Here is a 13,566-nt window from a genome sequence, read left to right as displayed (position 1 = left end):
ACAACAACTAAACTGTGGCGGGAGGTGACAGACCGGTAGTGAGAGATTTCGTAATCAGAGTGCACGCTGTCTTACAGCAGCACTGCCAAGAAAATCGAGCTGTTTTGGGAGGGACACATTAAGACCCATTCCGATGTCAAGTACAGTTACGTGAAAATCATATGAGCCTGCTAAAAAAAAGGTGGATTCGTTATTTCCAGAAAGACTTCTTCTGTGTACTTAATAAGACTGGCAAAGCTCGGATGAGATTAATTCCAATGGGGGGAATGCAAGCAGATTTACCTCCCGCCACAAGCCTCACCCCCCTCCCCTACGAGATGAAACAAATTAATCCATCCGAGCCTTAGTGGGCGATGTATGCAATGGAGGGGGAAAGGAACTGGCCACTCTACTCCATTATCTCCTGGTGTAGTTGCCTCATTGTATTGTATTGTATTGTATTGTATTGTATTGTATTTATTAACATTCCATTGTATTCATACATGCTTACAGCTAGAATATGGAACAAGTCAAAAAAACTTAATACTATTATAAAATCTTAATTTATAGTCACAGTCTAGATGAAATATATACAGACGAGATTTACAATATAGTCTACTAGTACAACACATAGTTTTAGTATCAATTTCATGAAGTGTTATTGAATGTCATGAATTCACCTACAGAATAGAAGGCGTGAGAAATTAGGTACTTCTTTAATTTGGCCCTAAATAATTTTATGTTTTGAGTTTCATTTTTTATGTCGATAGGGAGGCTGTTAAAAAATTTTACTGCCTTCTTGGTATCACTTGTGAGGTTCAGACAAGTCTTCGGACAGTTCACTAAACAACAGCAGCAACAACAACATACTGTAAATTACTATTTTTGTAATATATTACTTGAAACGGTCGGCATTTCGAAGGAAGATATATATTCGCTTCACCTGAATAGGGAAGCTGCATGTAACATTTCTACAACTGTTTATAATCAAGCCCAACACATAGCGGGAAGTGTGACAGGTCATGTGATCCTTCTCACGGCGTTGTCGAGTTGTGGCGGCATATTTAAAAGAGTTAACTGGCGTAACAAATACAGCTTAAATACTTTCACTGCATAAACTGAGTAAATAGAAATTATTTATTTTTGTTTATACCTGTCATGATGCCATTTGAATATTCAACTGTACTAAAATAAAAAGAATCCAGTAGTGATTGTAAAATAATACATAATAATACTTTTCTGCCCCCAGCTATGAATAAGTTTTCCTCTTTTACCTTAATAGACGACAGTATATTAAATTTTATTTTATACACATATACACCTCGTTTAAAGAATAGGGTAACAATTTATATGATTATTATTGAGTAAGTATTAATGATACAGAAACTTGGTGCACAGCCTATAATTTGTTTAAGAAACTTTCAAACTTTTTATTGGCACGTTACTGTATTAACACTCAATGAGAGAACCCCATGTTACACGGTTGTGAATGGTACCAATACCTATTACATCACCACAATTATAAAACTTAGCATAATCAATAGACTAAAAAAAATTCTCAATAAGGGCAATATTTTCAGGAAAATTTTCATCACTGCCGTAGATATTAGGCCTACACATAATCTGCAGCCTTCCCATAAGACGTTCAGTAACTTAACAGATATAGCTAGTCTAGTAATGGGTCTGCCACTACACAGCCTCTATACAGACATGCATTTTTACTGCATTTCCTCTGAAGTTATTCAGAACTACTCGAAACGGATCCAGTACGTAGAGGGGATTGATAATGGCAGGATACCCATAGAGGTCTGAACGGGTACGGGCTAAGTCTGAAGACCGAAGGCCGATTCGGGCTGAAATTTTAAGGGCTTAATGAGGCTAGAGCAATTTATTGGAAGAAGAACTAAATATTTTACGGACTCATTCTCGGGTGGTAATAACATAATGGTAATAATAGCGTAGGTTATTTGCTCACGTGTTCATAGTTCATATAAGTGTAAATTATTAAGATCGTTACATTCTAAAAAGAGAAAAATGTGTCTTGGGTACACTAGGTTTGCTGTTATGTGTTTATGTTTTAACACATTCATATTATTATTATTATTATTATTATTATTATTATTATTATTATTATTATCATCATCATCATCATCATTAAGTAGTAATGAGAAATTAACATGGTATACGTCATTTAATAATCAAACTCTAAAAGTTTAGAGTTCCAAGATTCGAGAAACGTATTACTTCTGTTGCTATGGGAGAAAATGTGGAAAAATAGCAACTCCATAACGTACGAGTAGGACTAAATAATTTTGAGTTCTGCATCTGAAAAAACAATTCAGTTACCATGGTACAGTGGTTTTTCCTTAGACATTTCCGAATTGATCACCTACCACATCGTTTGATTAGCCTATCGTCCTTGGCCTCATAGATCACCAGACTTGATATCAGACATCTTTGGGGATATGTGAAGGATGTAGTTTATGTGCCATCTCTACCTCAAGATCTTGAAAAGTAAGATATTGGATCATTGCTGCGATTGCGCCCATAAACAGAGATAGGCTTATGTTAGAGAAAGTACGGCAAGAATTTGACTAGCATGTTGAACAAGAGAACAATGGATGGATGATGTCAGAAGGAGTGTGACTAGAAGAGATCTTACTGAAGAAGATGCTCTGGATAGAGATTTGCGGAGGAGGAGAATTTCTGTATTGTAAAAAAATCCTAATAAGAAGAATGTTCATTTATGTCAATTAAAATTACTAACTTCCCTTTAACTTCACTTTTCTCCTCGCTTATGCAGGTACTGCCTGTCTGTTCCGATCGTGTCTTGCACTTAGTTATAATCTAATATATTGCCAGGGAACAAAGCCGCTTTAATCTTTCAGGCCGAGGTTCCTATGGTACTAAATCAGACGTCACACTACCAAGAATTTGGCGGGTGTAAACCTATCTGTATGTACCGTATTTAAAAATATTAAAAATAATATGCTGAAAGATGACTGAACGTAATAATTCTTTCTCATTCTCTTGGTAAATATATATCGGCCTATAGAAACCAAAATAAATCAAGTTTCTATGTACAGTATGTCTTACTGTAATGTTAAAGCTCTTGTTAAATACCTCTCGCGGCAATAAGTAGGTGAACACGTGTGTGGTATGATTGTATACTGTGCTTACAGTATACATATCACCCCGATCACACATGTAACAGATTGACCATCCCCATGCTAAAACAGTAACATGTGGAAGAGAACAACCATCAGGATCGCCACTGTCGAGTGGTAACGATCGCTAGATGGAAATATAGTTGCTCCATAAAATTCAAATGTGAGTTATAACGTGCAGTCACTAGATGGCAGCATAGTGAAATCGATAAAAGTTGTTGTCTTCAAAGCCCATAAGGCGATCAATCTGTTAATATATGATCTGGGATACTTCATACACACTACCACAGTCTAGTAAATGACTGTCATCTGGATTGGAGAGCTAAGTGACGCTTCTCTATTGCCTCTTCTCTAATATTACTTTGTAGTAGCAATAAACGGTAACCAAACTTATCAGTGTGAAGAAGTTTTCATTGGTATGTTTTCTTCTTCCTTCAAACAAAGGATTGCGCTTCCTGGGCTAGTTTCGGAGAGGACAGTATTAGTCTGACAGTCGCTTTACTCTATTTACTGTACATTGCTGTAATTATGTTTCCAATTGAAGACCTGCATTGACAAACATGCAAGTCAAACATTTAGCCGTACTGGAATTGGTTCCCAAATCTGTGAATCGGTTCCCAGTTCGTTCCATAGTTATATCCGAGTTCGTTCCAGGTTGATTTCATCTGTGTACTGCAATTGGTTCCCGCGCTAGACCAAGGCAGAAAAAATTTCCCTTCCTATTTTATACAGATTGAGGGCTGTCCACTACTGCCTATGGTAGTAGGTAAGTTAAAAATGTTTTGTACTTGGCGGACACGCTGCGTCGAATAACTTCATGATTTTATTTCTCTACTGGTAAAAATTCGTAACAAAAGTGTCCTGTACTTCCACTGCCACTACCCTGCTAATCACTGAAACTTATGATCGGTATTTATATTTTAACGTAGATGGAGCCACGAATCAGGATCGATTATTATTATTATTATTATTATTATTATTATTATTATTATTATTATTGTAGGCGGCATTATAGGCAATAACTACCTCATCCCCGTTGTTGATATTTAAACACTGCCACTACTGTCCTACATGATGGATTAACATTCCAGTCCCACACAGTCTTGGAACCTACTCGCGTTGTTGATATTTGATGGGCAACATGTTACATCCAACCTTTTTCCACGGAGGTACTCATTTGAGCATAGGGAACCTATTAACATTGTTGATATTTGAACAAGGGGAACTACCCACGTTGTTGATATTTTGTTTGGGAACCAACTTAAGAAGAGCGAAATAATTACCAAATTTTACTTTCTACCTGACATATGTTGTGTGTTGCATAGATTACCATCTTTTAAAAAAGAATAGTTCTCCCAAGTGCGACTCTAAGCCTGTGTTTCTTAATCATACAAATATTTATTTCAATGCTCTTATTTGGCAAGCTTATGCCTTTTTAATGCTTTCCTGAAAACTTTACTTCAATGAACTTGGGATGTTTGTCAATTCAGTCCTTCAATTATAAGTTAGATTTTCTGTACATTAGTTTCGAGACGATTTTTAATAGTTTATCGATATTAGCGAGAACGACTATGGAGCGAATTTCCACGTAGTGGTGCTGTTCCCCTTACAATGAACATTTCAGTACTGCTTTGCTTCATCATGTTAAATGTTATGTTTTATTTAACGACGCTCGCAACTGCCGAGGTTATATCAGCGTCACCGGTGTGCCGGAATTTTGTCCCGCAGGAGCTATTTTACATGCCAGTAAATCTACTGACATGAGCCTGTCGCATTTAAGCACATTTAAATGCAATCGACCTGGCCCGGGATCGAATCCGCAACTTCAGGCATAGAAGACCAGCGGTATACCAACTCCGCCAACCAGGCCGACTTGCTTCATCATTACTTGCCAGCATATCTGTAGTTGAAAAATAGCGTTTAATTATAAAGATCAATGGTGTCCATTTCTGCTCCTGTTGCTTCTGTAATGATGCACTATTCAGTTCCGAGTTCCCCGTCCTTCTCATTGAAAATGTCATGTAATATTTGAAGTGTAGGATGCGGTTCATCGAGTGTGCAATTTATTTTTACTATTAATTCAATATGTCACGCGCCGTAGCGTAGTGGTCTAGACTCGCTGGTTCGAATCCTCATGGAAGAAGAGATTTTTTCATCAAATTTCGGCCAGTGTATGGGACCGGCGCCCACCTATCTTCGTGATGAATTTGGGGAACTACGCCAGGCAGCGAAATACGGTTTTGGAAACCAACTAGCCTATAATGGCTGCAGTAATAATAATTCTGATCACACGTTACTTCTATTCTGGTTGATCATTTATCTCTGCTGAAGCATATAGACGGTGAGGCCAGCAGTCGGCTATCACGTCATGGATTAGTCTACTTATTACTAGAGAACGGATTCAATTTTGTTTGCTACATATGTTATTCAGATATCTCTACGTTTCATGTACACAGGATCCCCTATTAAAATTCTACAGGACTTAAAACGTCTAAATGAATCGTAAATTCCTATAAATGTCTGAAAAGCGCCTTTTTGATATTTTGCATATATTTAAAATATAAATACTAATATTAAAAATGCAAAAATGCCCAAAAATACCAAAATCATATTTACACACCCGTCTGATAAGTTCGTTCCATATTGGTCTCAAAAGGGGAAGAAGATTTTTACCTAACCTGGAACCGAAGTTCGTTTGAAAAAGTCTATCCTAGCATAAAAGTTGTTCAGGTTAGACGAGAGCTTACAAATTAGTTTTCGTATCAATGCACCCGTTATGCGAAATGAAACTGATCAATCAGCAATCAGTGTATTTCACTAATAGCATTTGTATTTTTAATTTAGTATCACTCGTTACATAAATTCCACCTAAAATGAAATATTTAGTCTACTAAAAATATTAGTTGTTAATTTTATATAAACTCCTAAAAGTCCTAAATTGGATTTCATAAGTTTTAAATCTTTCTTTTTAGCACCTAGAATCCGTACCCTACTGTACATATTACGAATGGCGAAGCTCTTAAGTGGCTTTTGAGGCTTAATCTACCCAAAAAAATTTGAGTTTAGGCCTATACCTAGTAACAGCAAGACAATAAGCTCGTAATAACGATGTATCGTAGCGCTTGATTTCACTCCGTTCCTTCCATATATTAAGTTCACTATTGACAGTTATTTCAGTAATGGAGGATTCAGTGCAAGGCTTGTGGCAGAAGCCTTTATAGGCATGGCTACGACCTTCAATCGCAAGCTTGAGGGGCAATCGGGAGGGAGTATCGATTCGCTACGTCTTCATACTAAACGCGGCTAGCGAAGTTAGTTAGTACGTTGCTCTATATTGGTGTTCTCTGAATGCGCTGGGTTGTTGAGTATTACCTTAATCAAAAGTACATGTGTGTGTGTTACATATTAATTTTGTGTAAAATGGCTCACACTGAGAGAACATTGAGGTCATTATTTGTAGAATTAAGAGAGAAATCGTTTTCAAGTTGGACGTATGAAACAAAATGTGCTTACAAAGATAGGAGATCGACACCACATTTACATATTAAAATAGCGGATGGAGGAAGACAAAATAGAAACGTTCAATTGTCATGGTATAATAAAATAATATCCTTGGCTGACAGGGTGCTCTCAGACAAATAAGTTATATTGTTGTATGTGTATTCTCTTTAGTGGTGAAAATAAGTCATCATCATCTGCTTATGGAATCTGTGTTTCAAAAAAATTTGATAGAAAATAAGGTAAGCAGATTTTTTCAGCCTACCATCTTAACTTCGCCACTGCTTATTACTTTAATACACATATTATGTACTCGTATTCTTGCGTACATAAGGATTAATGCGAATAAATTCTTCAACTGTTACCTTCCTCGCGATCTGTGACAGAACGCAATCCACTGATAAATAGCCTATATAGTCTATTTTGTCTGGAACAATCCCGTCATTTTTTCAGTGTTTCTAACATTTATATATGCCAACAGAATATCTATAATGCTCTCATAGGAAGTCAAGGTCGGCTGCTTACATTGTTTACGGTATCTCACTTAATCTTTCCCTTGAACTGATCGAACTTTACCCTTTACTTCGTGTAGGAACATAATCTTATACATTTTTTTTTATCGAGGCCGCAAAACTCGGAACTGAGCAATAGGTACAACTTCACCCACGTGTAAATAAAGCACTGATTGGTTTTATAGGCCCAGAAGCCGAGGTAGTTGGATAAACGATCTCTATTTCCTTAGAAAGGATCATCAAGATTTCCTGTGCACTGATAAAATCAACTGTACAGTCTGTTTTATTACTTTGCAGGTGGAGGGGCACTATTATGCGGAGGCCCGCTGAGTCCCCTGGTGCCAGTGGCCTACCCTCCGTACCTGTGGCCTCCGTTACCTGGGCTGTTCCTGCCATATTCTCCACTCAATTTGCATCGACCACCGGAAGCGTTATCCCCAGAAAGTGCGGGATCCGTGGACAGAGGGTACACGCCAGAGAAGGCCAAGCTAGGTCAGTATAATCCCAGGTCTAACCTGATTTTCAGACTTGAGCAGCTTCGCAACATGTTTCCACCCTAATTTCATTATGGAAGCAGTAAACCAGCCATTGGTCGTAACTCTAGAGTTTCAATTGTTACTCTATTGTACAGGATATATGACTTAAGCCGTTCATTTTTGCTTAGGCAGCACAAATAATAGTCGAGACATGTGTGAGGTATTTAATGGTTTCGTAGGCGGAATCAGGGGTGGGTATAACGTTCACTGACATCACGTGAATGTTACGAATTTTAATCATCTTATGATAATTTTAAACACGTGCTGTCAATCTGTTATGTTAATTATTTATTTTCTTTCCTCTTTCCAACGTTTATTCCAGTCTTGGATATTGTTTTATCGACGCATTTGCTCTTCTTATAGTTCCTATAGCATCGTTTTCATAATACGCAAGTTATATCCAATTATTCAAATTAATTTATGAAAACGTCAAAACCTGAGTAGACCAAAAATATGAGTTAGAATGTGTCAGACCATGTCAACGTAGTTCGCTTGCTGGAATATTTTATGTTTAATTCTTCTCTATCTTTCACTTTTGCTGTTGCGAGCTTCAGAGATTCAAGCAGGTCTGAACCTTACGCGTGGTACCAATAAGACATCACCCATGAAAGCAACTAAGCTAGGAGATAATGGGATGGCCAGTTCCTTTTTCCCTTCCGTTGCATACATCGCTGACTAGTTACATATTACACTAGTCAGACTTCGGATGTATACAAAAAATAAATTGTTCTTGCTCTGACACATATCGTCAAGTGAGATGTAAAAAAAAAAAGTAAATCATGGCGCTACAGCCCTGAAGGGCCAAGTCCGACCAGCCGGCTGCTCGCCTCACGTTCACATTCCGAAGCAGAGGTGGACGATTATCCAACCAGAATGGAGGTATCGTGTGGTTAGCACGATGATCCCCCAGCCGTTATAGCTGGTTTGCTGAACCGGATTTTCGCTACCTATCGTAGCTCCCCAAGTTCATCACGATACTGGGGGGGGCACCGGTCCCATACACTGGCCGAAATTTCATGAGAAAATTAAAGTGAGATGTACTGCCTGATAATATATGTACATATCACCCAGAACTTCAATCAGAGGTATTAAAGTAGTAATAATTAGAATTTTCTAGAATCACTTGGATTCGAAGTTCAAAATTAAAAAGTACGAAAGGAAGGACCGAACATCGAACCCTCTCAGGCAGTCTAAACATTCATACGAACACCTCACTCTAGCTAAGAACCATGAACTATTCTCGAGAGATCTGCTTATTATAAAAGTTTATCTCTTTATCCAGACGCATCTTATGAATTAGTGTATCAATCAGTCCACCGAACCTATTTATTATTTTAGCTGTTCTCAATCGTTAGTTAAACTAAAATACAAACTCTGCGAGTTTATTATTTTAGCTGTTCTCAATCGTTAGTTAAGCTAAAATACAAACTCTGCGAGTTAGAGAATTTAAACGATGAAAAGCATAGTGTCCCCACCGATAGTCGTGTTGTGCGTCATGCCTAAAACAATTTATGAACGGCTTCAGATATCCTGTACAAGAGAATAAAACATTAATAATGAATTGAGATGTGTTACAGATTTTTGTCCACAACGTTTACGTGGATAATATTCCGCAATAGTGGAATTTATGAATAAATCTAGGAATTCAATATCAAATAATATTTTTTCAATATTTTTTTTTTATTTTTGCTGATGATCAGGATCTGTTACAAAACAGCAAGGATAATTTACAAGTGTCGATAAAATTCCGTTCAACGATTTGTCCAGTCTGAAATTTCGTAACACCATCTTAAATGAATAAGAAATATTTAAAACAAATTTAGACTGGCCAATTAATTATTCGCATAAGTAAAAATCTTAATATGACATTGATAAATTGAATTAAAATCTTTGAGCGAAATAATATTACGCAAAAATATTAATGTTCCGATATAAATGTCAATTATTAATGAGATTAAATACTTAAGTATAATTATTGATAGTAATTTAAAATGGAATAATCATATTCATTATAGGGTAAACTAGGGTCTGTTGGACACTCTGTACTTTAACGTGTTACCTCGCCACTTGTGGGCACCACATTCTGCTAGAAGTCAATGACGGAAGTAGCCACGAGCGGGGCTACTTCTGTCATTGACTTCTAGCAGAATGTGGTGCCCACAAGTGGCGAGGTAGCACGTTAAAGTACAGAGTGTCCAACATGCCCGACTGTCCAACAGACCCTAGTTTACCCTATTTGTAACAAATTCGTAAAACAGTATATTACTTTATTATTCTAAGAAATATTTTATCAACGAACTGTTTACGTACAATTTATTTAGCATTATTTCAATCTATATTTATGCATGGTATTATAAGATGGGGTGGAAGTTATCAATCCAACTTTTATCCGTTAATTTTGCTACAGAAAAAAGTATTAAACATTTGTTTAAAAAGCAGAAAGATTACTCAAATGAATTGTTGTTTAAACATTTCAAAGTTTTCAACAGTAAACAAATTTATTACTTACTTACTTACTTACATACTTACTTACTTACTTACTTACTTACTTACTTACTTACTTACTTACTTACTTACTTACTTACTTACTTACTTACTTACTTACTTACTTACTTACTTACTTACTTACTTACTTACTTACTTACTTACTTACTTACTTACTGGCTTTTAAGGAACCCGGAGGTTCACTGCCGCCCTCACACAAGCCCGCCATCGGTCCCTATCCCGAGCAAGATTAATCCATTCTCCATCATCATATCCCACCTCCCTCAAATCCTTTTTTCTGTGGTCGTGTCAGAGAATCAGTCCCATTCCGAGGCTTATTTGAAGGATTCGTAACAAGCTTTTCTTATGGTGATGAGTTTGTTAGCCCTTCGCCCAACCCCCAAGCTGGAGGACCACCCCTCATCGGCTGTCCGCGACTGCTTATTGAATATATTCACAGCTACCCTCCATATCTGGAGGCCGTCTCCTCGATCCGCAACCTGAGGACGCGCCATGCCGTGGTGATAGGGACCCACAATAGGCTACATGGAAACAAATTTATTATTTTATTTAAATATTTTCACAAAAATCTTAATAACTTTGAAATGCATATACATAAATATTGAACTAAAAATATTAATTTTCTGCGTTTATTGGAACCTAAAATATAAAACCAATGCTGTGTTTTATCATCGCATGAGTCAAGGTCCTAGATTTCAGTAAATAGATTTTATTCTATAATAATATTTTAACTACTAATTCTTTCCCAGCTGGCTACGGACTGAAAGGTCCGGGGTTCGATCCCAGGTGGTTACAGGATTTTTTCTCGTTGCCAAACTTTCAGAACGGCCCCGAGGTTCATTCAGCCTCATATAAAATTGAGTACCAGGTCTTTCCCAGGGGTAAAAGGCGGTCAGAGCGTGGTGCCGACGATTTTATTCTAGTGCCGAGGTCATGGAAAGCATGGGGCTCTACCTCCATGCCCCCCAAGTGCCTTCATGGCATGTTACAGGGATATCTTTACCTTTTACCTTTACCTAATTCTTTCCAAATTAATAATAAAATAAAATTGTATTGCGTTTATAGTTTGAGTTTAAAGATATTTAACACTTTTTAATCTGTAATCTATTCACTCTCAATTTTATTTCGATTGTATTGGAATCCCCTCCTGAGCACGAGTCTTAATCATACAGGAGTAAGCTAGTTTATATAAATTTTTATTTTAGTAGGTAATTTTACGACGCTTAATCTTAGGTTATTTAGCGTCTGAATGAGATGAAGGTGATAAGGCCGGTGAAATGAGTCCGGGGTCCAACACTGAAAGTTACCCAGCATTTGCTCATATTGGGTTGAGGGAAAACCCCGGAAAAACCTCACCCAGGTACATTGCTCCAACCGGGAATCGAACTCGGGCCACCTGGTTTCACAGCCAGACGCGCTGACCGTTACTCCACAGGTGTGGACAGTTTATATCATATTATATTAACTTGTAGATGGGAGGATAATATAAAAATGGATTTGAGGGAGGTGGGATGTGATGATAGAGAATGGATTAATCTTGTTCAGGATAGGAACCAATGACGGGCTTTTGTGAGGGCGACAATAAATCTCCGGGTTCCTTAAAAGCCGTAAGTAAGTATTAATTTGTAATTTACTAACATTAAATAAAAAAATAAAAAAATAGGTTTTTAGCCAGTGTCAATAAATTTAAGAGTAGACTGTGGTCCAATCCCAATATCCTCATTTTTTCATGCTACTCAATAGCAAAATATTCTTAATTAGACTTGATGGTAGTCGTAGTCACGTTCCACGAGAATGATTAAGAAAAACAACAGAATTGTAGGACAAGATATACCGGTACAACACAGTAATCAACATAGAAGTCATGTGGGAAAGCGAGGTGGTAATTTCATTTGTCCCTGAAAACTTACATGATAATGCAAAACATTCTTTTCTTGGAAAAAGGAAATTATAATCATTTTGTTATCGGTCTTTCTTTTAAGTTGTATTTTTTAGACTGAGTAACAAAAATTATTTTAAAGGTTGATAAGTACTAGCATAACTACAGATAACCAAACGATTAGTGCGACGGCTCTTCGCCGTGGATGCTATTTAAATACAGGCGAATTCAAGTGGAATGTCGGACAGACAAACATGTAGGCCTATTCGAACACTTTTCTTATTAATTATATTAAAAAAATTAAACTGTTGTTTTACCATATCATTTCCTTAGCTCCTCAAAAATGTTCCTTTTGCCAGTGACGTTTCATCACCACAATTTTATAATTGTACATGAATAAGTTCGTCATTTTGAAAGGATTGCACCTACATATTCGCAGTGAACAACATTTAATAAACATTCAAGAGATATGCTAATGTGTAGGCCATTATATTATTTTACAAAAAAAAATTTCACATTATTATTATTATTATTATTATTATTATTATTATTGTTGTTATATTCCAAGGGCAGTGGCGTATACTGGTTTAAGGGTCTGGGCTACCACTGACTCTATTATTACGCAAAATATATTTTAAAATCCCTATAATAAAATTCCTTACCTATTTATATGTGAATTCCAGACGTCTTGATTGGGACGAAAATACTTTGATGACTTCGTCATTGAAATTACAGTTGGGCCGCTTGCGAAGTTTCTGTAGAAATGACTTTTCAATGGACATCAGTGCCAAGCCGGATAAACGTTCTTGTGTATGAGTTGATCTACAGTAGGATTTTATTCTCTTCAACGCAGAAAATGTTCTTTCTACCGTTGCTGACGTCACAATTAATGTTGCCAATTTAAGGACTTCAGGAATAACTTGGTTCAGCTGGTTTTCATATATGGCAGATAATATTTCATGGACAGGTTTGTTCGAAAAATCAAAGATTTCTGCTGAATATATTACACTTAATTCATTTTACAAACGCACTTGATCAAAGTGACTGTTATAGGACTGAAATAATTTGTTTAGTGCCTCATTCGGGAAGTTTTCTCTATAAGCAGAAAATGTTTGAGAATTTAGAAGATGTGTGAACTGATGCTTTCCATAATCAGAAAATCTGTCAGTAATTTCTAGTATGCTGTAGTACAGCTGCCTGTATTTCAATTCATCATCTCCTTTTCTTCGCTTTAATGGTGGTTCCATTGTATTGGCTGAAGAATTTTCATTTTCCATATTACTCCATATGGACGGAAACCCACTACGTCTGAACTCGGATATAGTATTTTTTAACTTCGATACCTCTTGCAAGCAGTATGCTATGTCTAGACTTTTTGTCTGAAGAATATTGTAGAGCACATCTGTATGTGCGAACACTCTAGCATAGACTTCAAGAAGAAATATATTCTGAAACTGTGTTGAAAAAATACAAATATCCTTGAGCCTGCA

At 36.7% G+C, this 13,566-nt stretch overlaps 1 protein-coding gene across 2 annotated transcripts in view; it reads left to right on the top strand.

The window, feature by feature from the left end:
* The window catches only part of LOC138694378 (zinc finger protein Gfi-1b-like), a 307,766-nt gene that overhangs the window by 124,570 nt on the left and 169,630 nt on the right, over positions 1-13,566 (top strand). For both annotated transcript variants that reach the window (XM_069818058.1, XM_069818057.1), the window contains exon 3: positions 7,454-7,648. In XM_069818058.1, coding sequence (XP_069674159.1) covers positions 7,454-7,648 — 195 coding nt within the window. The remainder of the gene's footprint in view (positions 1-7,453; positions 7,649-13,566) is intronic.

This window comes from Periplaneta americana, chromosome 2, assembly GCF_040183065.1.
Source record: "Periplaneta americana isolate PAMFEO1 chromosome 2, P.americana_PAMFEO1_priV1, whole genome shotgun sequence".
NCBI classification, from domain to species: domain Eukaryota; kingdom Metazoa; phylum Arthropoda; class Insecta; order Blattodea; family Blattidae; genus Periplaneta; species Periplaneta americana.
This window is presented reverse-complemented; position numbering and strand designations above follow the sequence as displayed.